We start from the raw sequence: 25,258 nt of genomic DNA on the forward strand, positions 1-25,258 counted from the left end.
GCACCTGGCCGGGACCTTGTTATTGGCCCTTAATGTTCCCACCAAGCAGCAAAGTTGACACTACCGTGCAGCTGGTGACTCTGCAGGGAGCCTTGAGGAAGTTGAGTCCCCTCTTGGAGCCTGGTGTCCTCAACTGAGTGTGGCCTCAAGGCTGTCAGAGGTTAAATAAAATATGTACACCCCATTTTTGAGGGAAGGCAGTCCCCAAACTGGATCTGCATTTTAGAAAGTTTGCCTAGGCCAGTCGCAGTGGCTCATGCCTGTAATCCCTGCACTTCGGGAGGCCAAAGCGGGCAGATCACCTGAGGTCGGGAGTTCAAGACCAGCCTGGCCAACATGGTGAAACCTCATTTCTACTAAAAATACAAAAATTAGCCAGGTGTGGTGGTGCGTGCCTGTAATCCCAGCTACTCGGGAGGCTGAGGCAGGAGAATTGCTTGAACCCAGGAGGTGAAGGCTGCAGGGAGCCGAGATTGCATCACTGCACTCCAGTCAGGGCAACAAGCAAGACTGTCTCAAAACAAAAAGAAAAGCAACAAAAAAAGAAAGTTTGCCCAACTGGATCCTAGCAGCAGGGGCTGGCAATTCTTCACGGGGACAGGAGACCAGGCTCCCTCAGGTTTTTTCCCAAGACTGGGAAGAAGGGCCACAAATGTGGAACATGTCTTGGGCATTCAGGTGAGACCCAGGGGGGCTACAAAGCTGAGTCTTGGCCCGTTGGGATGGTGACACAGTGCCACCTACTGGTGTGCCCCGCGCCTGGACTTGGCAGCCATCAGGTTCCGGAGTGGCACAGGCCAAGCCCATGAAATTCAGAATGAGGGGCCGAAAAAGACTGTGGCCAGGAGCGGTGGCTCATGCCTGTAATCCCAGCACTTTGGGAGGCCAATATGGGCAGATCACCTGAGGTCAGGAGTTCGAGGCCAGCCTGGCCAACGTGGTGAAACCCTGTCTCTACTAAAAATACCAAAATTAGCTAAAATTAGGTTAAAAATAAAAAATTACTCCTGTAATTCCAGCTACTTGGGAGGCTGAGGCAGGACAATTGCTTGAACCCAGGAGGCAGAGGTTGCAGTGAGCCTCGATTGCGCCACTGCACTCCAGCCTGGGGAACAGAGGGAGACTGTCTCAAAAAAAAAAAAAGAAAAAAAAAAAGAGCATCTCCAGAGATATTAGCTCAGTTTCTGAATCAGGGGCCCAAGATCAGTCCCTGTGTGTAGATGAGAGGAAAAATGTTCCCCTGTGCTGAACAAACACAAATTAGTATTACTGGGCTCTGGAACCGATTCTGCCTGGGTTCAGATCCTAGTTCCACCACCTTGACAAAGTTGCTTAATCTCTTTGTGCCTCAGTTTCCTTGTCTGTAAATTGGGAATAATGACAACTCTTGATCTCAGTCAGCTTATGTAAATCACTCAGTACACTGTGAGTCTGCAATTGAAGCTATTATTATATTTATATATTTTTAAGACAGAGTCTCCCCCTGTCACCCAGACTGGAGTGCAGTGGTGCGATCTCGGCTCACTTCTATCTCCACCTCCCAGGTTTAAGCGATTCTTGTGCCTCAGCCTCCTGAGTAGCTGGGATTACAGGTGCCCACTACCAGGCCTGGCTATTTTTTTGTGTGTTTTTAGTAGAGACATGGTTTCACCAAGTTGGCCAGGCTGGTCTTGAACTCCTGGCCTCAAATGATCCACCTGCTTCAGCCTCCCAAAGTGTTGGGATTACAGGCATGAGCCACTGCGCCCGGCCTATCATATCTACTTTTATTGTTCTCATTACCATCTTCATCATTCCAAGCGCAGATTGAAGTGAGAGTGTCTGGTGCATCTGGAGGGCTCCTGCCTGGTGGGTGAGGGCCAGAGGTGGCTGTGTCAGGTGGAGAAGGTCTAGCACACATGGCTCAGCAGCCCAGACTCTCTCCTGATGACAGTGGGGACGGCCGAAGGGTGTGGGTTCAGAGGAATGAGGTCAGGTCTGTATTTTGCAAACCTGGCATCCATGCACCCCTCCCACACTCACAGCCTTACACCAGGCATTCTGGCCTCCCCGGTATCCTCATCACACAGATCAGGAAATGGGTTCAGAGAGGTTTAGGTACCTGTGCAATGTTGTATAGTGAATTATGGGCAGAGCCCAAATGCCAAGCTTGCACTCCTGAGCCCAGGGCTCCATTGATCCCATTGCGTGGAGGTTAAGGGAGGGACCTGATTTTTTTGGCATCGGCTGTGCTCAGCAGGGTGCAGACAACAGCAGCTTGGTCCTTGCACCTGCTCCAGGCCCTGGGTGGATTCTGTAGTTTTTCTGGTCTCTTGTAGTCGGAAGAGTAATCTCATTTCAGGAATTAATTTTAAAACTGCCATTTTTAATCTAAACAAAAGCTTCTCCTCTGTCCCAGCTGGGCCTGCTTCTGGCTGGCAGATCCGCGGCAGCGAGAGGGTTGTGAGCCCTTTCTTTTTTTCTAGGTCTTTCTTTTTCTTTCTTTCTTTGAGATGGAGTCTCGCTCCGTCTCCCAGGCTGGAGTGCGGTGGCATGATCTCGGCTCACTGCAACCTCCACCTCCCGGGTTCAAGTGATTCTCCTTTCTAGGCCCCTGAGTAGCTGGGATCCCAGGCGTGCGCCACTACGCACAGCTAATTTTTGTATTTTTAGTAGAGACTGGGTTTCCCCATATTGGCCAGGCTGGTGGTCTTGAACTCCTGATGTCAAGTGATCCACCTGCCTCAGTTTCCCAAAGTGCTGGGATTACAGGCCGGAGACACCACGCTCCATCTGTCTTTATTTTTCACTTGCAGATACTGATTAGGGGCCCTTGGGATGGAAAAGAAGGGGACCAGGCAGATGCCGGGACAGAGAGTCTTACTCAGTGGATACTGTTGCCTTCTGTTGATATGGCCCCTGAGAGTGACTCCTGTGGATTGCTGGCCCCTTCGTAGGGTGCGTTCTCGGATCTCCCAGGCACGACACATGCCCAGCCTGGGCACTTCCACGTCGCAGGGGTTGGGAGGCCCTGTTCTGGCTGCCTGCTCAGAGCCGTGGCCTCCACCTCTGACTTCCCGGGATCCCCCTTACTGCTGGGTCACCCAGTCCCAGATGCCCCTCTTGCAAGTCCTGCTTCCTTTGTGGGGTGCTGGGGCTCCGCATGTGGCCGACGTGAAATACACACGTATGCTGCAGAGGGGAGCTGGCTACTGTACTCTGCCACTGCTCTCCCCTCCAAGCTAGAGTCAGAGTCCTCCCAGGCTCCTGTGGCCCCCAAACTGGGGAAGGGGTATTGTACTCTCCTTGGGGTTCTCTTGGGAGTAAGGTAGGAAGCAGCTAAATCTCCCCTCTGAGGTGCTGGGGTGAGGGTCAGCACGTTCTTCAAAGAAATCCAGGCTCAGGATATTGCAACCCCGCGCCCCTCCCCACCATGAATTCTTCACTTTTCTTTTTTTTTTTTTTTTTTCTTTTTGAGGCACAGTTTCACTCTGTCACCCAGGCTGGGATGCAGTGGCACCATCTTGGCTCACTGCAACCTCTGCCTCCCAGGTTCAAGAAATTCTACTGCCTCAGCCTCCTGAGTAGCTGGGATTACAGGCGTCTGCCGCCACACCTGGCTAATTTTTTTTTCTTTTTTTTGAGATGGAATCTCGCTCTGTTGCCCAGGCTGGAGTGCAGTGGCGCAATCTCGGCTCACTGCAAGTTCCACCTCCCGGGTTCACGCTATTCTCCTGCCTCAGCCTCCCGAGTAGCTGGGACTATAGCCGCCTGCCACCACGCCCAGCTAATTTTTGTATTTTTAGTAGAGACGGGGTTTCATCTTGTTAGCCAGGATTGTCTCCATCTCCTGATCTCGTGATCTGCCCGTTTCGGCCTCCCAAAGTGCTGGGATTACAGGCGTGAGCCACTGCGCCTGGCAATTTTTTTGTATTTTTTAGTAGAGACGGAATTTCACCATGTTGGCCAGGCCAGGCTGGTCTCAAACTCCTGACCTCAAGTGACCCACCCGCCTCGGCCTCCCAAAGTGCAGGGATGACAGGCGTGAGCCACCCTGCCTGGCCCACTTTCCTTTACATAGCCTGGAGGCGGAGATGCTAAGGCTGCTGGAACTGGTTTCACCGGGCAAGACGTTTCGTGCATGGCTGCTGTAGCTCCTCACTTTGGGGACACTGGGCACCTATGGCATTGTCCTAAGCCTTTGGGACCCCTCCTGAAATGGTGGGTGATGAGTCCCGTTTTAGCATCACCCTGTAACACAGCAACGAGGCAGCACGTGAATGTGAGAGTGTGTGTGTGTGCACATGTGCATATCAAGTGTGTTGGGAGCTGGGCACAGTGGCTTATGCCTGTAATCCCAACACTTTGGGAGGCCGAGGAGGTGGGAGAATCACTTGAGCTCAGGAGTTCGAGACCAGACTGGGCAACATAGCAAGAAACGCCTCTATAAAAAATTTTAACAGGACTGGCGCGGTGGCTCATGCTTGTGATCCCCAGCACTTTGGGAGGCCAAGGCCGGTGGATCACCCAAGGTCAGGAGTTCAAGACCAGTTTGGCCAAAATCGCAAGACCCTGTCTCCACTAAAAGTACAAAAAAAAAAAAAAAAAAAAGCTAGATGTGGTGGCGGGTGCCTGTAATCCCAGCTACTCGGGAGGTTGAGGCAGGAGAATCGCTTGAACCAGGGAGGCGGAGGTTGCAGTGAGCCAAGATCATGCCATTGCATTCCAGCCTGGGCAACAAGAGTGAAACTCTGTCTCAAAAAAGTAAATAAACAAATAGATAAATAACAAAAAGCTGGGCACAGTGGCTCACACCTGTAGTCCTAGCACTTTGGGAGGCCGAGGTTGATGGTTTGCTTGAGGTCCCGAGTTCGATGCCAGCCTGGCCAATGTGGTGAAACTCTGTCTCAAGTGAAAATACAAAAATTAGCTGGGCATGGTGTTACATCTGTAATCCCCGCTACTCGGGAGGGTGAGGCAGGAGAATTGCTTGAACCCAGGAGGAGGAGGTTGCAGTGAGCTGAGATTGCATTAGTGCACTCCAGCCTGGGCAACAGAGTGAGACTCTGTCTCAAAAAAAAAAAAAAAAAAGAAAGAAAAACAAAAAACAAACAAAAATTAGCTGGGTGTGGTGGTGCATGCCTGTAGTCCCAGCTACTTGGGAGGCTGAGGCAGAAGGATCACTTGAACTAGGGAGGTTGAGGCTGCAGCGAGCCATGATTGCATCACTGCACTCCAGCCTGGGTGACAGAGCAAGACCCCAGCTCAAAAAAGAGAAAAAAAAAGTGCGTGGGTAAGTGCATGAGTGTGCATGTGTGCTTATGTGAGTGCGAACATGTAAGAGTGTATGTGAGTGTGACAGAGTAAGTGAATGTGTGTTGGTGTGTATGTGAGCAAGTAGGCACATATGAGCATTTGAGACAGCGTGCAAGCGTGTGTGTGTGAGTTTAGACAGCGTGTGAGTTATGAGTGTAAGCATGTGAGTTACGTGAGTGTGAGCATACATGGGTATGTTGATGAAAAGACTCAAACTCTGTAAAATATTTGACGACATTTATTGTGAGCCAAATATAAGTGGCCATGGCCCATGATATAGCCCCCAGGAGACCCTGAGAACATACCCTTACGGTGACTGGGCCACAGTTAGGTTTTATACATTTTAGGGGGACATAAGACATCAATCAATACATGTAAGATATGCAATGGGACAACAGAAAGCTGGAGTTTCCAGGTCATAGGTGGATTCAAAGATTTTTTTTTTTTTTTTTGAGATGGAGTGTCGCTCTGTCACCCAGGCTGGAGTGCAGTGGTGTGATCTTGGCTCGCTGCAACCTCCGCCTCCCGCGTTCAAGCGATTCTCCTGCCTCAGCCTCCCGAGTAGCTGGGATTACAGGCGTGCACCACCACGCCTGGTTAATTTTTGTATTTTTAGTAGAGATGGAGTTTTACCATCTTGGCCAGGCTGATCTTGAACTCCTGACCTCAGGCGATCCGCCTGCCTCAGCCTCCCAAAGTGCTGGGATTGCAGGCGTGAGCCCCCACTCCCAGCCCTGGATTCAAATATTTTCTGATTGGCAACTGGTTAAAAGAGTTTATCTAAATACCTGGAATCAATAGAAAGAGAATGTCTGGGTTAAGACAAGGGATGGTGAGAGGCCGGGCATGGTGGTTCATGCCTATAATCCCAGCATTTTGAGAAGCTGACATGGGAGGATCACTTGAGCCCAGGAGTTTAAGAACATCCTGGGCAACATGTCTATACCTTGTCTCTACAAAATACAAAAACAATTAGCCAGGTGTGGTGGTGTGTGTCTGTACTTCCAGCTACTCAGGAGGCTGAGAGGGGAGGATTGCTTGTGCTGGAGGAGGCGGAGGCTGCAGTGAGCCGTGATCGCTCCGTTGCACTCCAGCCTGGGTGACAGGTGAGACTCTGTTTCAAAAAATAAAATAATATAAAATAAGAGATTGTGGAGACTTAGGTTCTTATCACGCAAATGCAGCCTCCAGGTAGCAGGCTTCAGAGAGAATAGTGTGTAAATGTTTCTTGTCAGATTTTAAAAGATGTCAGACTATTAGTTGACTCTCTCCTGGATATCAAAAAGGCCTGGAAAAGGGAAAGGGATTCTCTACAGAATGTAGATTCCCCCCCACCCTCCACCCCCACCACAAGAGACAGCTTTGCAGCGCTATTTTGAGATATGACAAAGAGCCGGGTGCGGTGGCTCACGCCTGTAATCCCAACACTTTGGGAGGCCGAGGCAGGTGGATCACCTGAGGTCAGGAGTTGAAAACCAGCCTGGCCAACATGGCAAAACCCCCTCTCTTACTAAAAAATACAAAAAATTAGCTGGGCATGGTGGTGGGCCCCTGTGATCCCAGTTACTCAGGACCTGAGGCAGGAGAATCACTTGAACCCCGGAGGCAGAGTTTGCAGCGAGCCAAGATTTCGCCACTACACTCCAGCCTGGGCAACAGAGCAAGGCTCTGTCTAAAACCAAATCAAAAGATATGGCATAGAAACATATTTGAGGTTAAAATATTTTGATTTCCTTCCTTACCTGCCATGCGATGTTATGCCAGAGCCTGGTTGGAAAGCCAGCCACATTATATAGGGTTAAAATAAAACCTGTGTGATGAGGCTTTGTGATTTGAACGGCGTGACTCCCCAGGCTCCTTAGATAGGAATCTGGGCAAGAGAAGAAAACGGTCAGAGTTTAGTCCTCAGGTAGGTGAGGGTGTTTAGTGTGTTAGTGTGAGGCTGAGTGTGTGTTTATCCAATCGTGTGAGAAGGTGCGTGTGTGTGTGCATGATTGTGTAAAAGTATGTGAATGTGAGTGTGCCTGAGTGAGTCTGAGGGTGCTGAGCGTGTGTTCTGGTGAGAGTGTGTGTGTGGAAGTGTGCATGAGTGTGTTTGTGTGAGTGTGCAAGCACGAGTGTGTGTGTGAGTGTGAGAGAGCAAATGAGAGTGTGAATGTGTGAGCGTGTGTGTATGTGTTAGTTTGTGAGAGCTTGCAAGTGAGTTTGTGCAAGCGTGTGAAGGTGTGAGAGTGTGTGAGTGCACGTGCGTGCTCACGTGGGTGTGTATGTGAATGTGTGTGTGCATGTATATGAGTGTGTGTGTATTGTGAAAATAGTGCATTTGTCCTCTTCAGAGTCAGGCTCATCATCCCATCCAGAGTCACTTGTTGTAAGGAGGGGTGACCTTGGCATTACTGCTCTGCCAGCCCTTTCCAACTCCCCATCCTGCACTGGGTTGCCCAGTTGCTCCCAAAGGCTGGGGATTTTGCTCTCCAGCTCACAGCTGTGGGCACCTCTCCCGGCCATCTCCTACCTCCTTACTACAGACTTCCTACCCCAGCTGCACGCAACTACGCCACCCCCCCGATCTCCAGAGGGAAACTGGTTTGCTGGAATGTTTATGAAACATGAGTGTAGGTTTTTGCTTTAAAAAAAAAAGAAATGAGCATAACAGGATTTTTCAGATTCAGAGCCGTACTTCTGAAATCCAATTCTCCACTCATGTGTTTTCCTGTCAACAGTGCGTCGCCAAACGTCACACCTGCTGCTACCAATTAAATCATGATTGTTTCATTCACCGATGAAGTTGCTCCATGTCAGCACATTTAAATTTTGTGAAGTTATGTAGTTTTGTCTTCAGGAGGACATTGTGCAAACTTGATTAAGCAGCAGTTATGACAATGCACGTAAAGTGAATAATAAAACCTGAATGTGTCTCCCTTATGAAATTTGGTCATGCATTTTATATTCACGATTCTTGGAGTGTGACAAAAAAGCATCCAACTTATGTGTAAGAAAAATTTCAGAACTGTGGGAGCGTGAAATTTTACCACGGGATTCACAGCATTTTGCAAGAATTTTTTTTTTTTTTTTTTAAATTCCTGCAAGAGTCCCCCTACTGTATTGCAAGTTTTTTCTTTTTCTTTTCTTTCTTTCTTTCTTTCTTTTTTTTTTTTTTAGAGACAGGGTCTTGCTCTGTTGCCCAGGCTAAGTGCAGTGGTTCGATCATGGCTCACTGTAGCCTCAAAACTCCTGGGCTCCAGTGACCCTCCCACCTCAGCCTCCCAAGTAGCTGGAACTACAGGTGTGCACCACTATGCTGGGTTAAATTTTTATTTTTATTTTTTGTAGAGACAGCATCTTAGTATATTGCCCAGGCTGGTCTTGAACTTCTGACTTCAAGCAATCCTCCTGCCTCGGCCTCCCAAAGTGCTAGGACTACAGGTGTAACCCCCGCTCCTGGCCTTGTATGCCAAGTTTTCTTCATTGATGTGTCTTGCTTTTCTCAGGATGAGGACACAGTTTTATAAATTTATGACCACAATATAGCACAAAGTGGGTGGTCAGTAAACCCACTTTGGGTTCATTGTTGGTGAATCAACCACAAGAAATAATAATTGGGAAAAAGGTCAGAGTAGATGATAGTTGAAAATTTTGCAGGTCCTGCTAATTCTTTTTTCTTTCTTTCTTTCTTTCTTTTTCTTTTTCTTTCTTTCTTTCTTTCTTTCTTTCTTTCTTTCTTTCTTTCTTTCTTTCTTTCTTTCTTTCTTTCTTTCTTTCTTTCTTTCTTTTCTTTCTCTTTCTTTCTTTCCTTCCTTCCTTCCTTCCTTCCTTCCTTCCTTCCTTCCTTCCTCCTTCCTTCCTTTCTTCCTCTCCTTCCTTCCTTCCTGCCTGCCTCTCTCCCCTCCCGCCTCTCTCCCCTCCCTCCCTCCCTCCTTCCTTCCTTCCTTCCTTCCTTCCTTCCTTCCTTCCTTCCTTCCTTCCTTCCTTCCTTCCTTCCTTCTTTCCTGCCTGCCTGCCTGCAAAGGTATGATCTCTGCTCACTGCAACCTCTGCCTCCTGGGTTCAAGTGATTCTCCTGCCTCAGCCTCCCGAGTAGCTGGGATTACAGGCATGTGCCACCATACCCGACTAATTTTTGTATTTTTAGTAGAGATGAGGTTTCTCCATGTTGGGCAGGCTGGTCTTGAACTCCCGATGTCAGGTAATCTGCCCACCTTGGCCTTCCAAAGTGCTAGGATTACATGTGTGAGCCACTGTGCCTGGCCCCTTTTCTTTCTTTATCATCTTGGTCAGTGTTCAGTGTTTAGGACACTTTCCCATCACAGGTAGCCACACTTGGAGAATTGTAGAATGGCAGAGCTAGAGGGGACTTTATTTTTAATTTAATTTAATTTGTTTATTTTTTTTTGAGATGGAGTCTCACTCTGTTGCCCAGGCTAGAGTGCAGTGGCATGATCTCGGCTCACTGCAACCTCCGCCTCCCAGGTTCAAGCTGTTCTCCTGCTTCAGCCTCTCAAGTAGCTGGGACTACAGGCACCTGCCACCATGCCTGGCTAATTTTTGTATTTTTAGTAGAGACAGGGTTTCACCATCTTGGCCAGGCTGGTCTAGAACTCCTGACCTCAGTTGATTCACCTACCTCGGCCTCCCAAAGTTCTGGGATTACAGGCGTGAGCCACCATGTCTGGCCAGGGACTTTATGTTTATTATTATTTTTCATTTGTAGAAATTTATGGGTTACAAGTGCAACTGATATATTGCACAGTGGTGAAGTCAGGGCTCTCAGGAAATCCATCACCCAAATAATGTACTGTATTAGGCTGTTCTTGCATTGCTATAAAGAAATAACTGAGACTGGGTAATTTATAAAGACAAGTTTAATGTGGCTCACAATTCTGCAGGTTTACAAGCATGGTGCCGGCATCTGCTTGGCCTCTGGGGAGGTGTCTGGGAGCTTTCATTCATGGCGGAAGGCGAATTGGGTGAAAGAGAGTAAGGGGGCACCAGGCATGATGGCTCATGCCTGTAATCCCAGCACTTGGGAGGCCGAGGTGGGCAGATCACGAGGTCGGGAGATCGAGACCATCCTGGTCAACAAGGTGAAACCCCGTCTCTACTAAAAATACAAAAATTAGCTGGGCGTGGTGGCGCATGCCTGTAATCCCTGCTACTCGAGAGGCTGAGGAAGGAGAATCACTTGAACCAGGGAGGCGGAGGTTGCAGTGAGCCGAGATTGTGCCGCTGAATTCCAGCCCAACAACAGAGCAAGATTCCGTCTCAAAAAAAAAAAAAAAGAAGACAGTGATGGGGGAGGCACCACACAATTTTAAACAACCAGATGTCACGTGAACTGAAAGCCAGAACCCACTTATCACCAAGGGGATAGTGCTAGACCATTCATGAGAGGTCTGTCCCCCCATCTAATCACCTCCCACCAGGCTTCACCTAATGCTGGGAATTACATTTCAACCTGAGATTTGGAGTTTGGACAAATATCCAAACTATATCACGTACATTGCATTCATTACCTACCCACTCCCCTTCCGTGTCTCCATTGTGTATACGTTGTTTACCTCCCTCTTAGAGAACATATGGTATTTGTCTTTCTGTGCCTGGGTGGTTCATGTAACATAACAGCTTCCAGTTCCGTCCATGTTTAGATCACAGCTGACACAGAGAGGGATGGTGACTTGTCCAGGGTCACATAGCTGTCACTGCCCAAGGGGTTCACCTTGCCTGCTGCTTAGACAGAGCTGATTTATCAAGACAGGGGAATTGAAATAGAGAAAGATGGTCGGGCACAGTTGCTCACACCTATAATCACAGCACTTTGGGAGGCTGAGGTGGGTGGATCACTTGAGGCCAGCCTCACCAATATGGTGAAACCCTGTCTCTACCAAAAATACAAAAATTAGCTGGGCATGGTGGCACACACCTGTAATCCCAGTTACTCGGGAGGCTGAGGCAGGAGAGTCGCTTGAACCCAGGAGGCAGAGGTTGCAGTGAGCCGAGATTGCACCATTGCACTCCAGCCTGGGCAACAGAGTGAGACTCTGTCTCAACTAAAAAAAAAAAAAAAAAGAGAGAGAGAGAGATAGAGAAAGAGTAATTTACACAGAGCCTGCTGTGCGGGGAACTGGAGGTTTTAATCACCTAAATCAGTCTCCTGGGCATTCGGGACGGAATTTTTAAAGACAATTTGGTGGGTAGAGGCTCGGGAGGTGGGGAGTGGTGACTGGTCAGGTTGGAGATGGAATCATAGTGGGCTGAAGTGAGATTTTCTTGCCGTCTTCTGTTCCTGGATGGGGTCGTAGCACTGCTCAAGCCAGATTACAGGTCTGGGTGGTATCAGCTGATCCATCGAGGATAGGATCTGCAAAATATCTCAAGCACTGACCTTAGGTTTCATAATAGCGATGTTATCCCCAGGAGCAATTTGGGGAGGTTCAGACTCTCGCAGCCATAGGCTGCATGGCCCCCTAAACCATAATTTCTAACCCTGTAGCTAATTTGTTAGTCCTACAAAGGCAGACTTGTCCCCAGGCAAGAAGGGGGTCTTTTTGGGAAAGAGATACTATCAATTTTGTTTCAGAGTCAAACCATAAACTACATTTCTTCCCAAGATTAGTTCAGCCTACTCCCAGGAATGAACGAGGACAGTCTGAAGGTTAGAAGCAAGATGGAGTTGGTTAAGTCTGATCTCTTTCACTGTCATAACTTCCTCCGTTATGATTTTTGCAAAGGCATTTGCACAGCCAGTGAACACGGACCTCCGCAGTGGTTTCCACGCCATGGGGGCCTCCCGGAGCCCTGGCTGGGCAAAATAGCCTGACCCATCTTTGCAGGAGTGGGGTCTGGAGGTGGGTGGGCCGGAGCTTGTGCCCCGCTGACGCTGTCTGTGTGTTAGTTACAGGACTCTGATCAGACCCACCTACAGAGTGTCCTACCGCACGGTGACGGCGCTGGAGTGGAGGTGCTGCCCTGGCTTCACCGGGAGCAACTGTGATGAGGGTAAGTCTGCAGTCACTTGGGGTGCAGGGGGCCAGGCGCGGGTCAGGCTGGCGTTTCTCCCTCCTCTGGCCTCCTCCTGCAAGCAGCTCTCCTTTCCTCCGTAACTTGAAATCCTTTCCTTTTCCCAATCACCTCTGAAACAAATGTTCTGGATCGGCCTGGCCAAACCAGGGTGAAGCTGCCCACCCTGCCCGTGGGCACTGAGGCAGGTGCCAGTTTTCATTGGTTAGGTAGTGGAATACACAAGCCAAAAACAGCACTGGTGCCAGGGAAAGGGATTTGATTTCTAGCCGGTTTCTTCCACTTCTGGCTCCGATGCACCCAGAACCCTTGGGGCGGGCAGAGTTGGATATCTGGGCTCTGAGCAAATGCGGATGAGGTCCCACCAGCCTTGAGGACAAGGACTTTGTAGACTGAGACGGAGAGGCTGACCGGTAGCCGCAGATAGACGTTCACCCAGCTGCTTTCTGCCTTTCTGCCCTGCTGGTGTTTAGCCCGGGGGCCTGGGCTCAGCCCGACTATGGAGCATGAGAGGGTCACACAACAGCACTTAGGTGGGCCAACGGTGGCGGACAGAGCAAATGCCCCTTCACTGCTGGCTAGGGAAATCGAGTCCCGCCTAATGAACAAGTGTGCAGCCCACCTTGTTCCCCAGCATGGCTGGATGGGTCTGGAGGCTGAGGCTCAGGGGTCAGATTTTTTTTTTTCTTTTTCTTTTTTTTTTTTTTGAGACAAGATCTCACTCTGTTGCCCAGGCTGGAGTGCAGTGATATGACCATGGCTCACTGCAGCCTCGAACTCCTGGGCTCAATCCATCCTCCCACTTCAGCCTCTCGTGCAGCTGGGAGTGTAGGTGTGCACCACCACACCTAGCTATTTTTTTTGTATGATTTTTAGAGACGGGTCTTGCAATGTTGCTCAGGCTGGTCTCGAACTCCTTGGCTCAAGTGATCCTCCCTCCTCGGCCTCCCAAAGTGCTGGGATTACTGGCGTGAACCACCCCTGAACCACCCCACCTGGCCAGAGGGGTCAGTTTTGTATTTGGAAACAGTAGCTGTCTCCCACCTTCGCTTTCTCACAAAATTCTTCTCTTCTCTGTCATCTTGTTACTTATTGATTTGACTGTAGTATTTATATGCTTTGAGTGGAAACTGCCTAAAGAGCTCTTTGGGTTACAAAGAATAACGCAATTGACAGAAATAGCAAGATTCCGACAATTGCTTCAGGGGGCCTCTGGCCCAGAGCAGAGCTGAAGGAAAAAGGCCAGGACGCCACAGAGTCCGACAGGTGCCTCTTGTTGTGGTTGATGAGGTGCCTGATGCTGGCAGGGGAGGCTGGACTATCCTTGTTGGAGGTTCTGGGGCTGACTTGGACCCTTCTTCAGAGAGAAGCAGGAAGGACCTCCAAGGTGAGGGGATGCCAGGTTTCCAGGCAGTGGGCCGGCCCTGGTATAATGCTATGGTGTCGAACGACCACAGCTCACAGGTCCCTCATGGTGGCCTGAGCCCTTCAATGCCAGGACTTGGATCTGCCATTTTGGTCAGCGCCGTGGCTGTGGACGCAGCCATCAGGTCCCCCCAAGAGGGCGGAGCAGGCCTGTCATCTGGATCCTGCCAGGGGCCAAGATGCGAGTGTTGCTAGGGAAGTGATTGGTTTACTCTTATGTAAGTACCTGAGCCTGTTTCAGTGATCAATAAAATCAGCAATGTTAGCCAGGAATGGTGGCTCATGACTGTAATCCCAGTGCTTCAGGAGGCTGAAGCCAGAGGATCGATTGAGCCCAGGAGTTTGAGACCAGTCTGGGAAACATGCTGAAACCCTGTCTCTACTAAAATATACAAAAATTAGCCAGGTGGGGTGACATGTGCCTATAGTCCCAGGTACTCAGAAGGCTGAGGTAAGAGGATCACTTGAGCCCAGGAGGGTGAGGATGCAGTGAGCCGAGATCAAGCCACTGCACTTCAACCTGGGCAACAGAGCAAGACCCTGTCTCAAAAAAAAAAAAAAAAAAAAAAAAAAAAAAAAATTCAGCTATGTTGGGAAGCTCATCTGAGCCAGAGATTTTACTGTGGCTTGGTCGCATAGACCATGGCAGCTTGCAGTGAGGTACTGGATGTGCTTCTCTCTAGGCTGACCATCCAAGTCTTGCTTCCAGAAGCCCTCTCAGCATTAGGAAGGCTTTAGTGGCTGGGCTCAGTGGCTCACGCCTGTAATCCCAACACTTTGGGAGACCAAGGTGGGCGGATCACTTGAGGTCAGGAGTTCGACACAAGCCTGGCCAACATGGTGAAACCCTGTCTTTACCAAAAATACAAAAATTAGCCGGGCGTGGTGACGTGTGCCTATAATCCCAGCTACTTGGGAGGCTGAGGCATGAGAATTGCTTGAACCTGGGAGGCAGAGGTTGCAATGAACCAAGATCATGCTGCTGCACTCCAGCCTGAGTGACAGAGTGACACTCCGTCTCAAAAAAAAAAAAAAAAAAAAAAAGACTTCAGGGCCCTTCTCTCAGCTCTCAGCTCCCAGAGGCCCTAAACTTTCCTGTCACTGCCCTAGCAATCCCTGGAGACCACTGTAGAGCTTGAACATATACATTTTTCAGCTCTCGTAGTCTCTTTATTGAAAAATGAATGCTATTGGCCAGGCGCGGTGGCTCAAGCCTGTAATCCCAGCACTTTGGGAGGCCGACACGGGCGGATCACGAGGTCAGGAGATCGAGACCATCCTAGCTAACCTGGTGAAACCCCATCTCTACTAAAAAAATACGAAAAACTGCCGCACGAGGTGGCGGGCGCCTGTAGTCCCAGCTACTCGGGAGGCTGAGGCAGGAGAATGGTGTAAACCGGGAGGCGGAGCTTGCAGTGAGCTGAGATCCGGCCGCTGCACTCCAGCCTGGGCGACAGAACAAGACTCCGTCTCAAAAAAAAAAAAAGAAAGAAAGAAAGAAAAATGAATGCTATTAAATGAAGTGTAAGTCTCAAAATGCTTAAGTGCTTTGGGAGGCCAAGGCAGGCAGATCACCTGAGGTCAGGAGTTCAAGACCAGCCTGGCCAACACAGTGAAACTCCATCTTTATTAAAATTAGAAAAATTAGCCGGGCGTGGTGGCAGGTGCCTGTAATCCCAGCTGCTCGGGAGGCTAAGGCAGGAGGATCGCTTGAACCCGGGAGGCAGAAGTTGCAGTGAGCCGAGATCGTGCCACTTCTTTCCAGCCTGGACAATAGAGTGAGACTCTGTCTCAAAAGGAGAAAAAATATGCTTAAGTGGTCATTCTCATGCAAGTACATAGTGAGCACTGTTTGATTTACGGGTTTTATCGAACTCATTTAATGAGGGAACTGGCAGAATAACAAAGCTGGTTTAAAAGAGGATGAGAGCTGGGACACAGTATAATTCCAGTGCTATGGGAGGCTGAGGCCAGAGGATCACTTGAGGCTAGGAGTTTGAGACCTGCTTGAGAAACATAGCGAAACCCTGTCTCTACAAAAAAAGAGAAATTAGCCAGGTGTGATGTCACATGCCTGTAGTCTCAGCTACTCAGGAGGCTGAGGGGGAAGGATCCCCTGAGCCTAGGAGGTCAAGGCTATAGTGAGCTATGATTTTGCTGCTGCACTCTAGCCTAGGTGATAGAGTGAGACCCTGTGTCTAAACAAATGAGCAAAAAGAGGATTAGAGAAACTGATATATGTGTGTATACACACATGCGTGTATTTGTACACTGGGGGTCTCCAAGACGACCCTTAGGTTTGGCACCTTGCTAGAAGAACTCAGAGAATGTATTAAAAACTCTTATGCTCATGGTCATGGTTTATTACAGCAAAAAGATACAGATTAGGCCCAGCACGGTGACTCATGCCTGTAATCCCAGCACTTTGGGAGGCCGAGGTGGGAGGATCACTTGAGGGCAGGAGTTCGAGACCAGCCTGGCCAACGTGATCAAACCCTGACTCTACCAAAAACATGACAATTAGCTGGGCATGGTGGTGGGCGCCTGTAATCCCAGCTACTTGGGAGGCTGAGGCAGGAGAATCGCTTGAACCCAGGAGGCAGAGGTTGCAGTGAACTGAGATTGTGCCATTGTACTCTAGCCTGGGCGACAGAGTGAAACTCGGTCTCAAAAAAAAGATAGAGATTAAAATGAGCCAGGGAAGAGACACGTGGGGCAGGCAGGGCCCAGGAGAGTTTCATGTATGGAACCTCTAGTTGTCCCCTCCCAATGGAGTTGTGGACAGTGGTACTTCCCCAGCAATGACATGTGTCAATATATACAAAGTATTGCCACCCAGGGAATCTCATCTGAACCAGAGATTTTACTGTCTTGGTCATATGGACTATGGCCAGCCTGTATGGCTGACTCAGATTCTAGCCCCTCTGGAAGTTGAGCTGGTACCAGGTGGTGCAAGGATGTCCTCATCAATGACATTGTTAGCACAAACCATCCAATGTGGCCTGAGTTAGCATAGACCATGTGGCATGGTCGAAGGTCCCCAAGTAGATGGACACTGTGACCAAGCTAGACATTCTGAGGGCTTCCAAATACCTCCCACGAGCCAAGTGCAAAGGCCAGACCTCCTTTAGGGTAAGATTAATTCTTTGTGTGTGTATATATAACATGTATATTACATATTATTATTGAAATATATAATATATAGTCATTGTGATATATAATATGTAAATAATATATATCCTATATTCAATAATATAGAATTATTGAATTATTTATATTACATATTCTATATGAATATATTCAATATAAATATTCATTCATTATGAATTCCATATTCTATGTGAATATGGAATATAGAATAATATACAATGATATATGAATATTTAATGTGTTATTAATAATGTATATATTCCAGTAATATATTATATATTATCAAATAATTATTGATATTAATTATTGATAATAAATATTGAATAATTATTGATCTATTGAATAATGTATAATACTGAATAATGTCATTGAATAATTGTTTATATATAACTGAATAATTATGGATAATAATTAATATATATTCCAGTAATATATTATATGTATTATTGAAATATATAATACATATTATATATTGTTGAAATATATGAGATATAATATATAATTGAAATATATAATATAGTCATTGAGATATATTATTATATATAATATATCTCAATAATTAATATAATCTCATTAATAATATATTATATATAAAATGTACATTACTGTATACAATTTATACATTATATATAATATATACAATATGAAAGATATATTTATATACGATGTAGATTATGTATTATATAATATGTGAATTATGTATTATAATTTATATTTCTATTTAAACAATGTATATATTATATAACTTATATAAAATATTATATTTAAATTATAATTTATATTATATATAAATTATATACAAGCTGAGTATCCCTAGTCCAAAATCCAAAATGTTCTAAAATCTGAAAATTTCTGAGCCTTGACATGATGCTCAAAGGAAATGCCAAGTGGAACATTTTGGATTTCTGATTTTCTGATTTGGGATGCTGAACTGGTAACATAATTATATATTATATTTAAAGTATGCAATTTACATATGTGTATAAATAAGAACCTGAAATTAAGACCACTAAGTTTGATCCTATGGGATAGTAAAGACAAGAGCTTTGTGGTTATTGTCTCTACTGAAAAGAAATCATTTGCTTCTTTTTTTTTTTTTGACAGAGTCTTGCTCTGTTGCCCAGGCTGGAGTGCAGGGGCACAGTCTCCGCTCACTGCAACCTCCGCCTCCTGGGTTCAAGTGATTGTACCATCTCAGCCTCCCGAGTAGCAGGGATTACGGGCACCCACCACCCCACCCGGCTATGTGTTTTGTATTTTTAGTAGAGACGGAGTTTCACCATGTCGGCCAGGCTGGTCTCCAACTTCTGACCTCAGGTGATCTGCCCGCATCGGCGTCCCAAAGTGCTGGGATTACAGGCATGAGCCACCACGCACAGCCAAAATCATCTGCTTCTTACCAGTTTTGTATGAGTTAACATCCAACTTGGCAGAATCTGAGCGGTAACTCAAAGTGAGCGAATAACTCAAAGTGACATAGAATAGTGAGCGGTAACTCAAAGTGACACTCCCCCAGGGTGTCATACCGCATGTAAGCAGGCTCATGAGATGGCGCTGTAGCCTGACTCTAGAAGGTTAGGCCCTCAGCTTTTTTGCCCTATTTCCACATTTTGCAGAGCTTTTCTTGCAGACTGAGCGGATGAAACACAGTAGCCCGTGGCAGCAGGTGGCAGGACCGTGGGAGGGCAGTACCTGCTGACTGGGAGGTCCTCACTGCCAAGTAGGTTCATGTGGGGCTGTAGACTCACCTTTCTCAATAGAGGAGGCAGAGGTGAAGGGGGGTGACTGTGAGCTGGTGAATTGTTCCAAAGGTGTCCACCCTCAAGGGCTTGGCACTTCCCTTCAAGAAGAAATTTCTTATCTGATAAACCACATTGATATTGATGATCAATATACAGTCATGCATGGCTTAATGATGGGGCTATGTTCTGGGAAATGCATAATTGGAAGATTTTGTCATTGTGGGAACACCAAAGGATGTATTTACAGAAACCTAGATGATCTAGCCTATTATACACCTAGGCTAGATGGTCTAGCCTATTACACACCTAGGTTAGATGGTCTAGCCTGTTGCTCTGGGCTACAAACCTGTATAGCACATGACTATGCTGAATTCTGGAGGCATTAGGAATATAATGGCAAGTATTTGTGTATCTCAACATATCTACACATGGAAAAGGTACAGTAAAAATACATTATTATTATTATTAATTTTTTTTTTTGAGATGGAGTCTCTCTGTCAGCCAGGCTGAAGCGCAGTGGCGTGATCTCTGCTCACTACAACCTCTGCCTCCTGGGTTCAAGGGATTCTCCTGCCTTAGCCTCCCGAGGACCTGGGGTTATAGGCATCTGCCACCACGCCCTGCTAATTATTGTATTCTTAGTAGAGAAGGAGTCTCACCATGTTGGCCAAGCTGACCTCAAGTGATCTGCCTGCCCCAGCTCCCAAAGTGTTGGTATTACAGGCGTAAGCCACTGTGCCCCCCGGTCTAAAATATAGTATTATAATTTTAATGGGGGTAGGGGGGCAGACGTGGTGGCTCACGTTTGTAATCCCATCACTTTGGGAGGCCAAGGCAGTGGATCACTTGAGGTCAGGAGTTTGAGACCAACTTGGCCAACATCGCAAAACCCTATCTCTACTAAAAATAGAAAAACTAGCTGGGCGTGGTGGCACGCGCCTGTAGTCCCAGCTACTCAGGAGGCTGAGGCAGGATAATCACTTGAACCTGGGAGGCAGAGGTTGCAGTGAGCTGAGACAGTGCCATTGCACTCCAGCCTGGGAGATAGAGCGAGACCCTGTCTCAAAAAGGAAAAGAAATTTTATGAGACCACTCATATATGCAGTCTGTCGTTGACTGAAATGTCATTATGTGGCGTGTGACCATAGTCACCAGAAACATCTGGAGTTCTTGGACTGATTACGATGAGTTCCAGCACCTCTCAAGATGCTCTCAGCCTCAGAGCCTCTGCCAGCCCCTCCCTGCTGGAGAAACCTTCTGGGCTTCAAGCACCGTGCTCAGGACGCATGTCCCCTTCTGCAAGTTTTAGGGTTAAGTGACCCGTCCAGCTGTGTGCCTGAAGGTCCTGGATATCTCTGGATGGGGGAATTGGCAGTTGAAGAATTCCTGGGAGTCTGAGCCTGGGCTGAGTTTGGGATCGGCTCCTGAAAACCCTTGTAAAGATTTTACATTCCCGAATATAAACCAATAAAGAGAGCAGGCAAAATCAAGGCCATGCCCATGACTTTGGGCACATTCCGAAGATGGTTGTGGTGAGTGCTGCACCATTAATTCCCTTTTGCTTCTCATTCCTGCCTCTCTGGAAACAAGCAGGTCCACGGGATGCAGTTCAGTGGGTTTTGCTGTGGTTCAGTGGGGTTTCCCTCCCTAGATGCCCCAGGAGTGCAGGTCTAAGGTTTGGAAATACTTTCTTTTCTACATATGTCTATACACGGTCCGTCTTAATGATTTTCAGGTTTCGTATTTGTGAATTCCCCTCATCTCTGAAATTGATGGGTAACCCCCAAATCAATAACTCGCAGTGATCATTCATGGACATGGGACACAGTAGCAAAAACTTTGAGTCACCAGACATGCATGTTTCTTTTTTTTTTTTTTTTTTTTTTGAGACGGAGTCTCACGCTGTTGCCCAGGCTGGAGTGCAGTGGCGCGATCTCGGCTCACTGCAAGCTCCGCCTCCCGGGTTCCCGCCATTCTCCTGCCTCAGCCTCCTGAGTAGCTGGGACTACAGGCGCCCGCCACCGCGCCCGGCTAATTTTTTGTATTTTTAGTAGAGACGGGGTTTCACAGTGGTCTCGATCTCCTGACCTTGTGATCCGCCCGCCTCGGCCTCCCAAAGTGCTGGGATTACAGGCTTGAGCCACCGCGCCCGGCCCTAACATGCATGTTTCATACTGAGGTCAAACCAGGTGACACCCTGGCTCCTTGCTTTAGCTCTCAAACCGCAAATAAGTATCCTGTTATTCTCCTTTCTTTTCTTTTTTTTTTTCTTTTTGATATAGAATCTCTCTCTGCTGCTCAGGCTGGAGTGCAATAGCACGATCTCGGCTCACTGCAATCTCCCAGGTTCAAGTGATTCTCCTGCCTCAGCCTCCCAAGTAGCTGGGATTACAGGTGCCCGCCACCACACTCAGCTAATTTTTGTATTTTAGTAGAGACAGGGTTTCACTATGTTGGTCAGGCTGGTCTCAAACTCCTGACCTCAGATGATCCACCCACATCGGCCTCCCAAAGTGCTGGGATTACAGGCATGAGCCACCGCACCCGGCTAAGTGTCCTTTTCAAGGTCTGTTTAGTAGCACAGTTTTTGCATCTTTCTGCCTTTTTGGGGGTGGTTTTGTTGTTTAGAATGTCCCCCAGTCATAGCGCTGAAGTGCTGTCTGGCATCCCTAAGCGCAAAGAGGCTGTGATGTTCCTTGCGGAGAAAATATGTGTGTTAGATAAGCCTCATTCAGGCATGAGTTATAGTGCTGTTGGCTGTGAGTTCAATGTTAATGAATCTATAGTAAATATGTTAAAAGGTGCCTTTAAGCAGAAACACACATAAGACAAGGTTATGTATTAACGGGTTGATTATCATGAAATCAGAGGCTCAGAGGACCCTAACCCTGTATTTCCCGTATGAGCAATGGTTCAGTATTCACTAATATAGTGTAAATGGTGATTTCATAGAGCATAACTACAGTGAATGGCCAGCATCAATTGTATCTATGGATCTATATCTAACTAAATATCTAAACAAAAAATTTTTCTTTATCTTTGTTTTTTCTTTTTTTGAGATAGAGTTCTGCTCTGTCACGCAGGCTGGAGTGCAGTGGTGCCATCACTGCTTACTGCAACCTCCACCTCCCAGGCCCAAGTGATCCTCCCACCTCAGCCTCCCGAGTAGCTGGGACTATGGGCATGAACCACCACACCTGGCTAATTTTTGTATATCTTTGTAGAGACGGGGTTTCACCATGTTGTCCAGGCTGGTCTCGAACTCCTGGGCTCAAACAATCCACCCGCCTAGACCTCCCAAAGTGCTGGGATTACAGGCATAAGCCACCGTGCTCAGCCTAGTTTTTTCTTATTATAAAAGTACGTACATGTTTAGTGTAGGAAACATGGAAACATGCAGTATTACACCTCTCACTTCAGTGAGAAGCCTTCAGATCTTGCTCTGTGCTTACATGTTAACTGCACTGTACATGCCGTTTGGTAAGTTTCTTTTCTTTTTTGAGACGGAGTTTCACCTTGTAGCCCAGGCTGGCGTGCAATGGCACAATCTCAGCTCTCCTGCCTCAGCCTTCCAGGTAGATGGGATTACAGGTGTGTGCCACCACACCCTGCTAATTTATTATTTTTATTATTTTTAATTTTTTTGAGATGGAGCCTAGCTCTGTCACCTAGGGTGGAGTGCAGTGGCGTGATCTCAGCTCACTGCAACCTCTGCCTCCTGGGTTCAAATTGTTCTCCTGACTCAGCCTCCCAAGTAGCTGGGACTACAGGTGCATGCCACCACACCTGGCTAATATGCTTTGTATTTTCAGTAGAGACAAGGTTTCACCATGTTGGCCAGGCTGGTCTCAAACTCCTGACCTCACGTGATCCACCTGCCTCGGCCTCCCAAAGTTCTGGGATTACAGGTGTGAGCCACTGCACCTAGCCTGGTAAGTTTCCTTCTCACATAAATTATCATGAACATCTGTCTTTGGCAATAGATAGCCTTCTATGATATCATTGTGGTTGTAGAACTTGAGTATACACACACTTTATTAACTAATATAAGATATTTAAATTGTTTCTAATTTTTAAATAACATTACTGTAAGTAATGTTTCACCTTGTAGCCCAGACTGCATATATATATTTGCAGCCTGAATATATAAAAGCCTGAATATATAAAATTATATATTTTAATGGAGATAAAATGTACACATACTTAAATGCACAGATGTTTCTCTTTTTTAGAGATAGGATTTCATTCTGTTGCCCAGTCTGGGGTGCAGTGGTGTGATCATGGCTCACTGCAACCTTGACTTCCCAGGTTCAAGCAATCCTGCTACCTCAGCTTCCCAAGGAGCTGGGACTACAGGTGTGCACCACCACGCTGGACTAATTAAAAAAAAGTTCTGTCTGGGCACGGTGGCTCATGCCTGTAATCCCAGCACTTTAGGAGACCAATCACCTGAGGTCGGGAGTTAGACCAGCCTGATCAACATGGAGAAACCCCATCTCCACTAAAAATACAAAATTAGCTGGGTGTGGTGGCACATGCCTGTAATCCCAGCTACTCGGGAGGCTGAGGCAGGAGAATCGCTTGAACCTGGGAGGCAGAGGTTATGGTGAGCCGAGATCGCACCATTGCACTCCAGTCTGGGCAACAAGAGAGAAACTCCATCTCAAAAAAAAAAAAAAAAAAAAAAAGAAATATATATGTGTGTGTGTGTATATATATATATGTGTATATATATATCTTTTGTAAAGACTTGTTTACCAAACAAGTCTTGTTATGTTGACTAGGCTGGTCTCAAACTCCTGGTTTCAATCTATCCTCCTGCCTTGGCCTCCAAAAGTGCTGGGATTTTAGGTGTAAGCCACTGTGCCAGGCCCACAGATCTTAAGTGTACAATTTGATGAGTTTTGATAAATGCATACACATTTCCATCAGCTCCCAGAAAATCTCTACCCCCGTGTAATTGCTCAATGGGTTCTTCCTGCCTGCCACCCAGACAAAACCAGTTCACTGAGACCGTGGTATTGCAGTAAAGAAGGATTTTAACTAACACGATGCCAGCCTCATGGGAGAACTGGAGTCATCATTCAAATCAGTTTCGTCAAAGACTTGGAGGTTAGGATTTTTCAAGGATAGTTTAGTGGGCGGGGGACTAGGGAATGGGCGCTGCTTACTGTTTGGGGATGCCATCATAGGGGTGTGGAAAATAGTCCTTGGGCACTGAGTCCAACACGGGGTGCAAGGCTACAGGACGGGTTAAGTGATGAGTCATGAGTCCGGGTGGGGTCAGTCAGTTGCTGAGATGCAAAAGTCTGAAAAATATCTCAAAAGACCAACTTAGGTTCTACCATAGTGATCTATAGGAGCAAACGGGGAAGTCATCAATGTTATGACCTCTGGCCACGTGTCTCCTGAGCCATGAAAGATTATAGAAACCATGTCTACATTTCAGCAGAATTCAGGCACCCATAATTCTAATCTCAAGGTCGTTCATTAGTCTTCCAAAGGCAGTTTCCTCCCCTGAACAAGGAAGGAATCCGTTTTAGGGAGGGACTATTATCATCCTTGCTTCAAAGTTAAACTATAAGCTAAATTCCTTCCACGGTACAGCTTGGCCTCTACCCAGGAGTGAGTGAAGACACCCAGTCTGTGAGGTTAGACGCAAGACGGAGTCAGCTATTTCAGATTTCGCTCACTGTCATAATCTTTGCAAAGGCAGTTTCACTAGAAAGCACTGTTCTGACTTCTATCATCATAGATCAGTTTTGACTATTCTTGAACTTCATATAAATGGAACCATACAGCATATAATCTTTTATGTATGGTTTGTTTCACTTGCATTTTTGAGATTCTTCCATGTTTCACATATACATGTGTAGTTTACTTATATTTGTTGCTGGGTATTATTCCATTATAGGCATGCGCCACCAAGCCCCGCTGATTTTGTATTTTTAGTAGAGATGGGGTTTCTCCGTGTGGGTCAGGCTGGTCTCACACTCCCGACCTCAGGTGAACTGCCCGCCTCAGCCTCCTAAAGTGCTGGGATTACAGGTGTGAGCCACTGCGCCCGGCCTTATTGACCTTGTATTCAAAGATCATGCTAAGTTCACTCATTAGTGCTAGCAGCTTACTTTATTGCTTTCCTTTTGACTGTCTGTATAATCTGTCAGGTCCTCTGTGAATAAAGATATTTTTGCTTCTTCCTTTGTAAACTTTATAATTTTTATGGCTTTTATTTCTTTTTTCTTACCTTACTGGACTGGCTAGAACTTTTAGTAAAATATTTAATAGAAATGGTGAGAACAGACATACTTGTTTTGTTTTTGCTTATGGGGGGGATCCTTAATATTTCACTTTTTTCTTTTCTTTTCTTTTCTTTCTTTCTTTCTCTTTCTTTCTTTCTTTCTTTCTTTCCTTTCTTTCTTTCCTTCTTTCTTTCTTTCTTTCCTTCTTTCTTTTCTTTTCGTTCTTTCTTTCTTTCTTTCTTTCTTTCTTTCTTTCTTTCTTTCTTTCTTTCTTTCTTTCTTTCTTTCTTTCTTTCTTTCTTTCTCTCTCTCTCTCTTTCTCTCTTTCTCTCTTTCTCTCTTTCTTTCTTTCAACAGAGTCTCGCTCTGTCACCCGGGCTGGAGTGC

The 25,258-nt window shown here is 46.8% G+C and overlaps 1 protein-coding gene across 8 annotated transcripts in view; it reads left to right on the forward strand.

The window, feature by feature from the left end:
* The window catches only part of COL26A1 (collagen type XXVI alpha 1 chain), a 200,673-nt gene that overhangs the window by 75,557 nt on the left and 99,858 nt on the right, over window positions 1-25,258 (forward strand). For 4 of the 8 annotated variants that reach the window (XM_045389614.2, XM_045389617.2, XM_045389618.2 and 1 more), the window contains one exon: window positions 12,188-12,291. In XM_045389614.2, coding sequence (XP_045245549.2) covers window positions 12,188-12,291 — 104 coding nt within the window. The remainder of the gene's footprint in view (window positions 1-12,187; window positions 12,292-25,258) is intronic. The other 4 variants (XM_045389616.2, XM_074034602.1, XM_074034603.1 and 1 more) reach the window with 1 other exon arrangement.

Source organism: Macaca fascicularis, chromosome 3 (genome assembly GCF_037993035.2).
Source record: "Macaca fascicularis isolate 582-1 chromosome 3, T2T-MFA8v1.1".
NCBI classification, from domain to species: domain Eukaryota; kingdom Metazoa; phylum Chordata; class Mammalia; order Primates; family Cercopithecidae; genus Macaca; species Macaca fascicularis.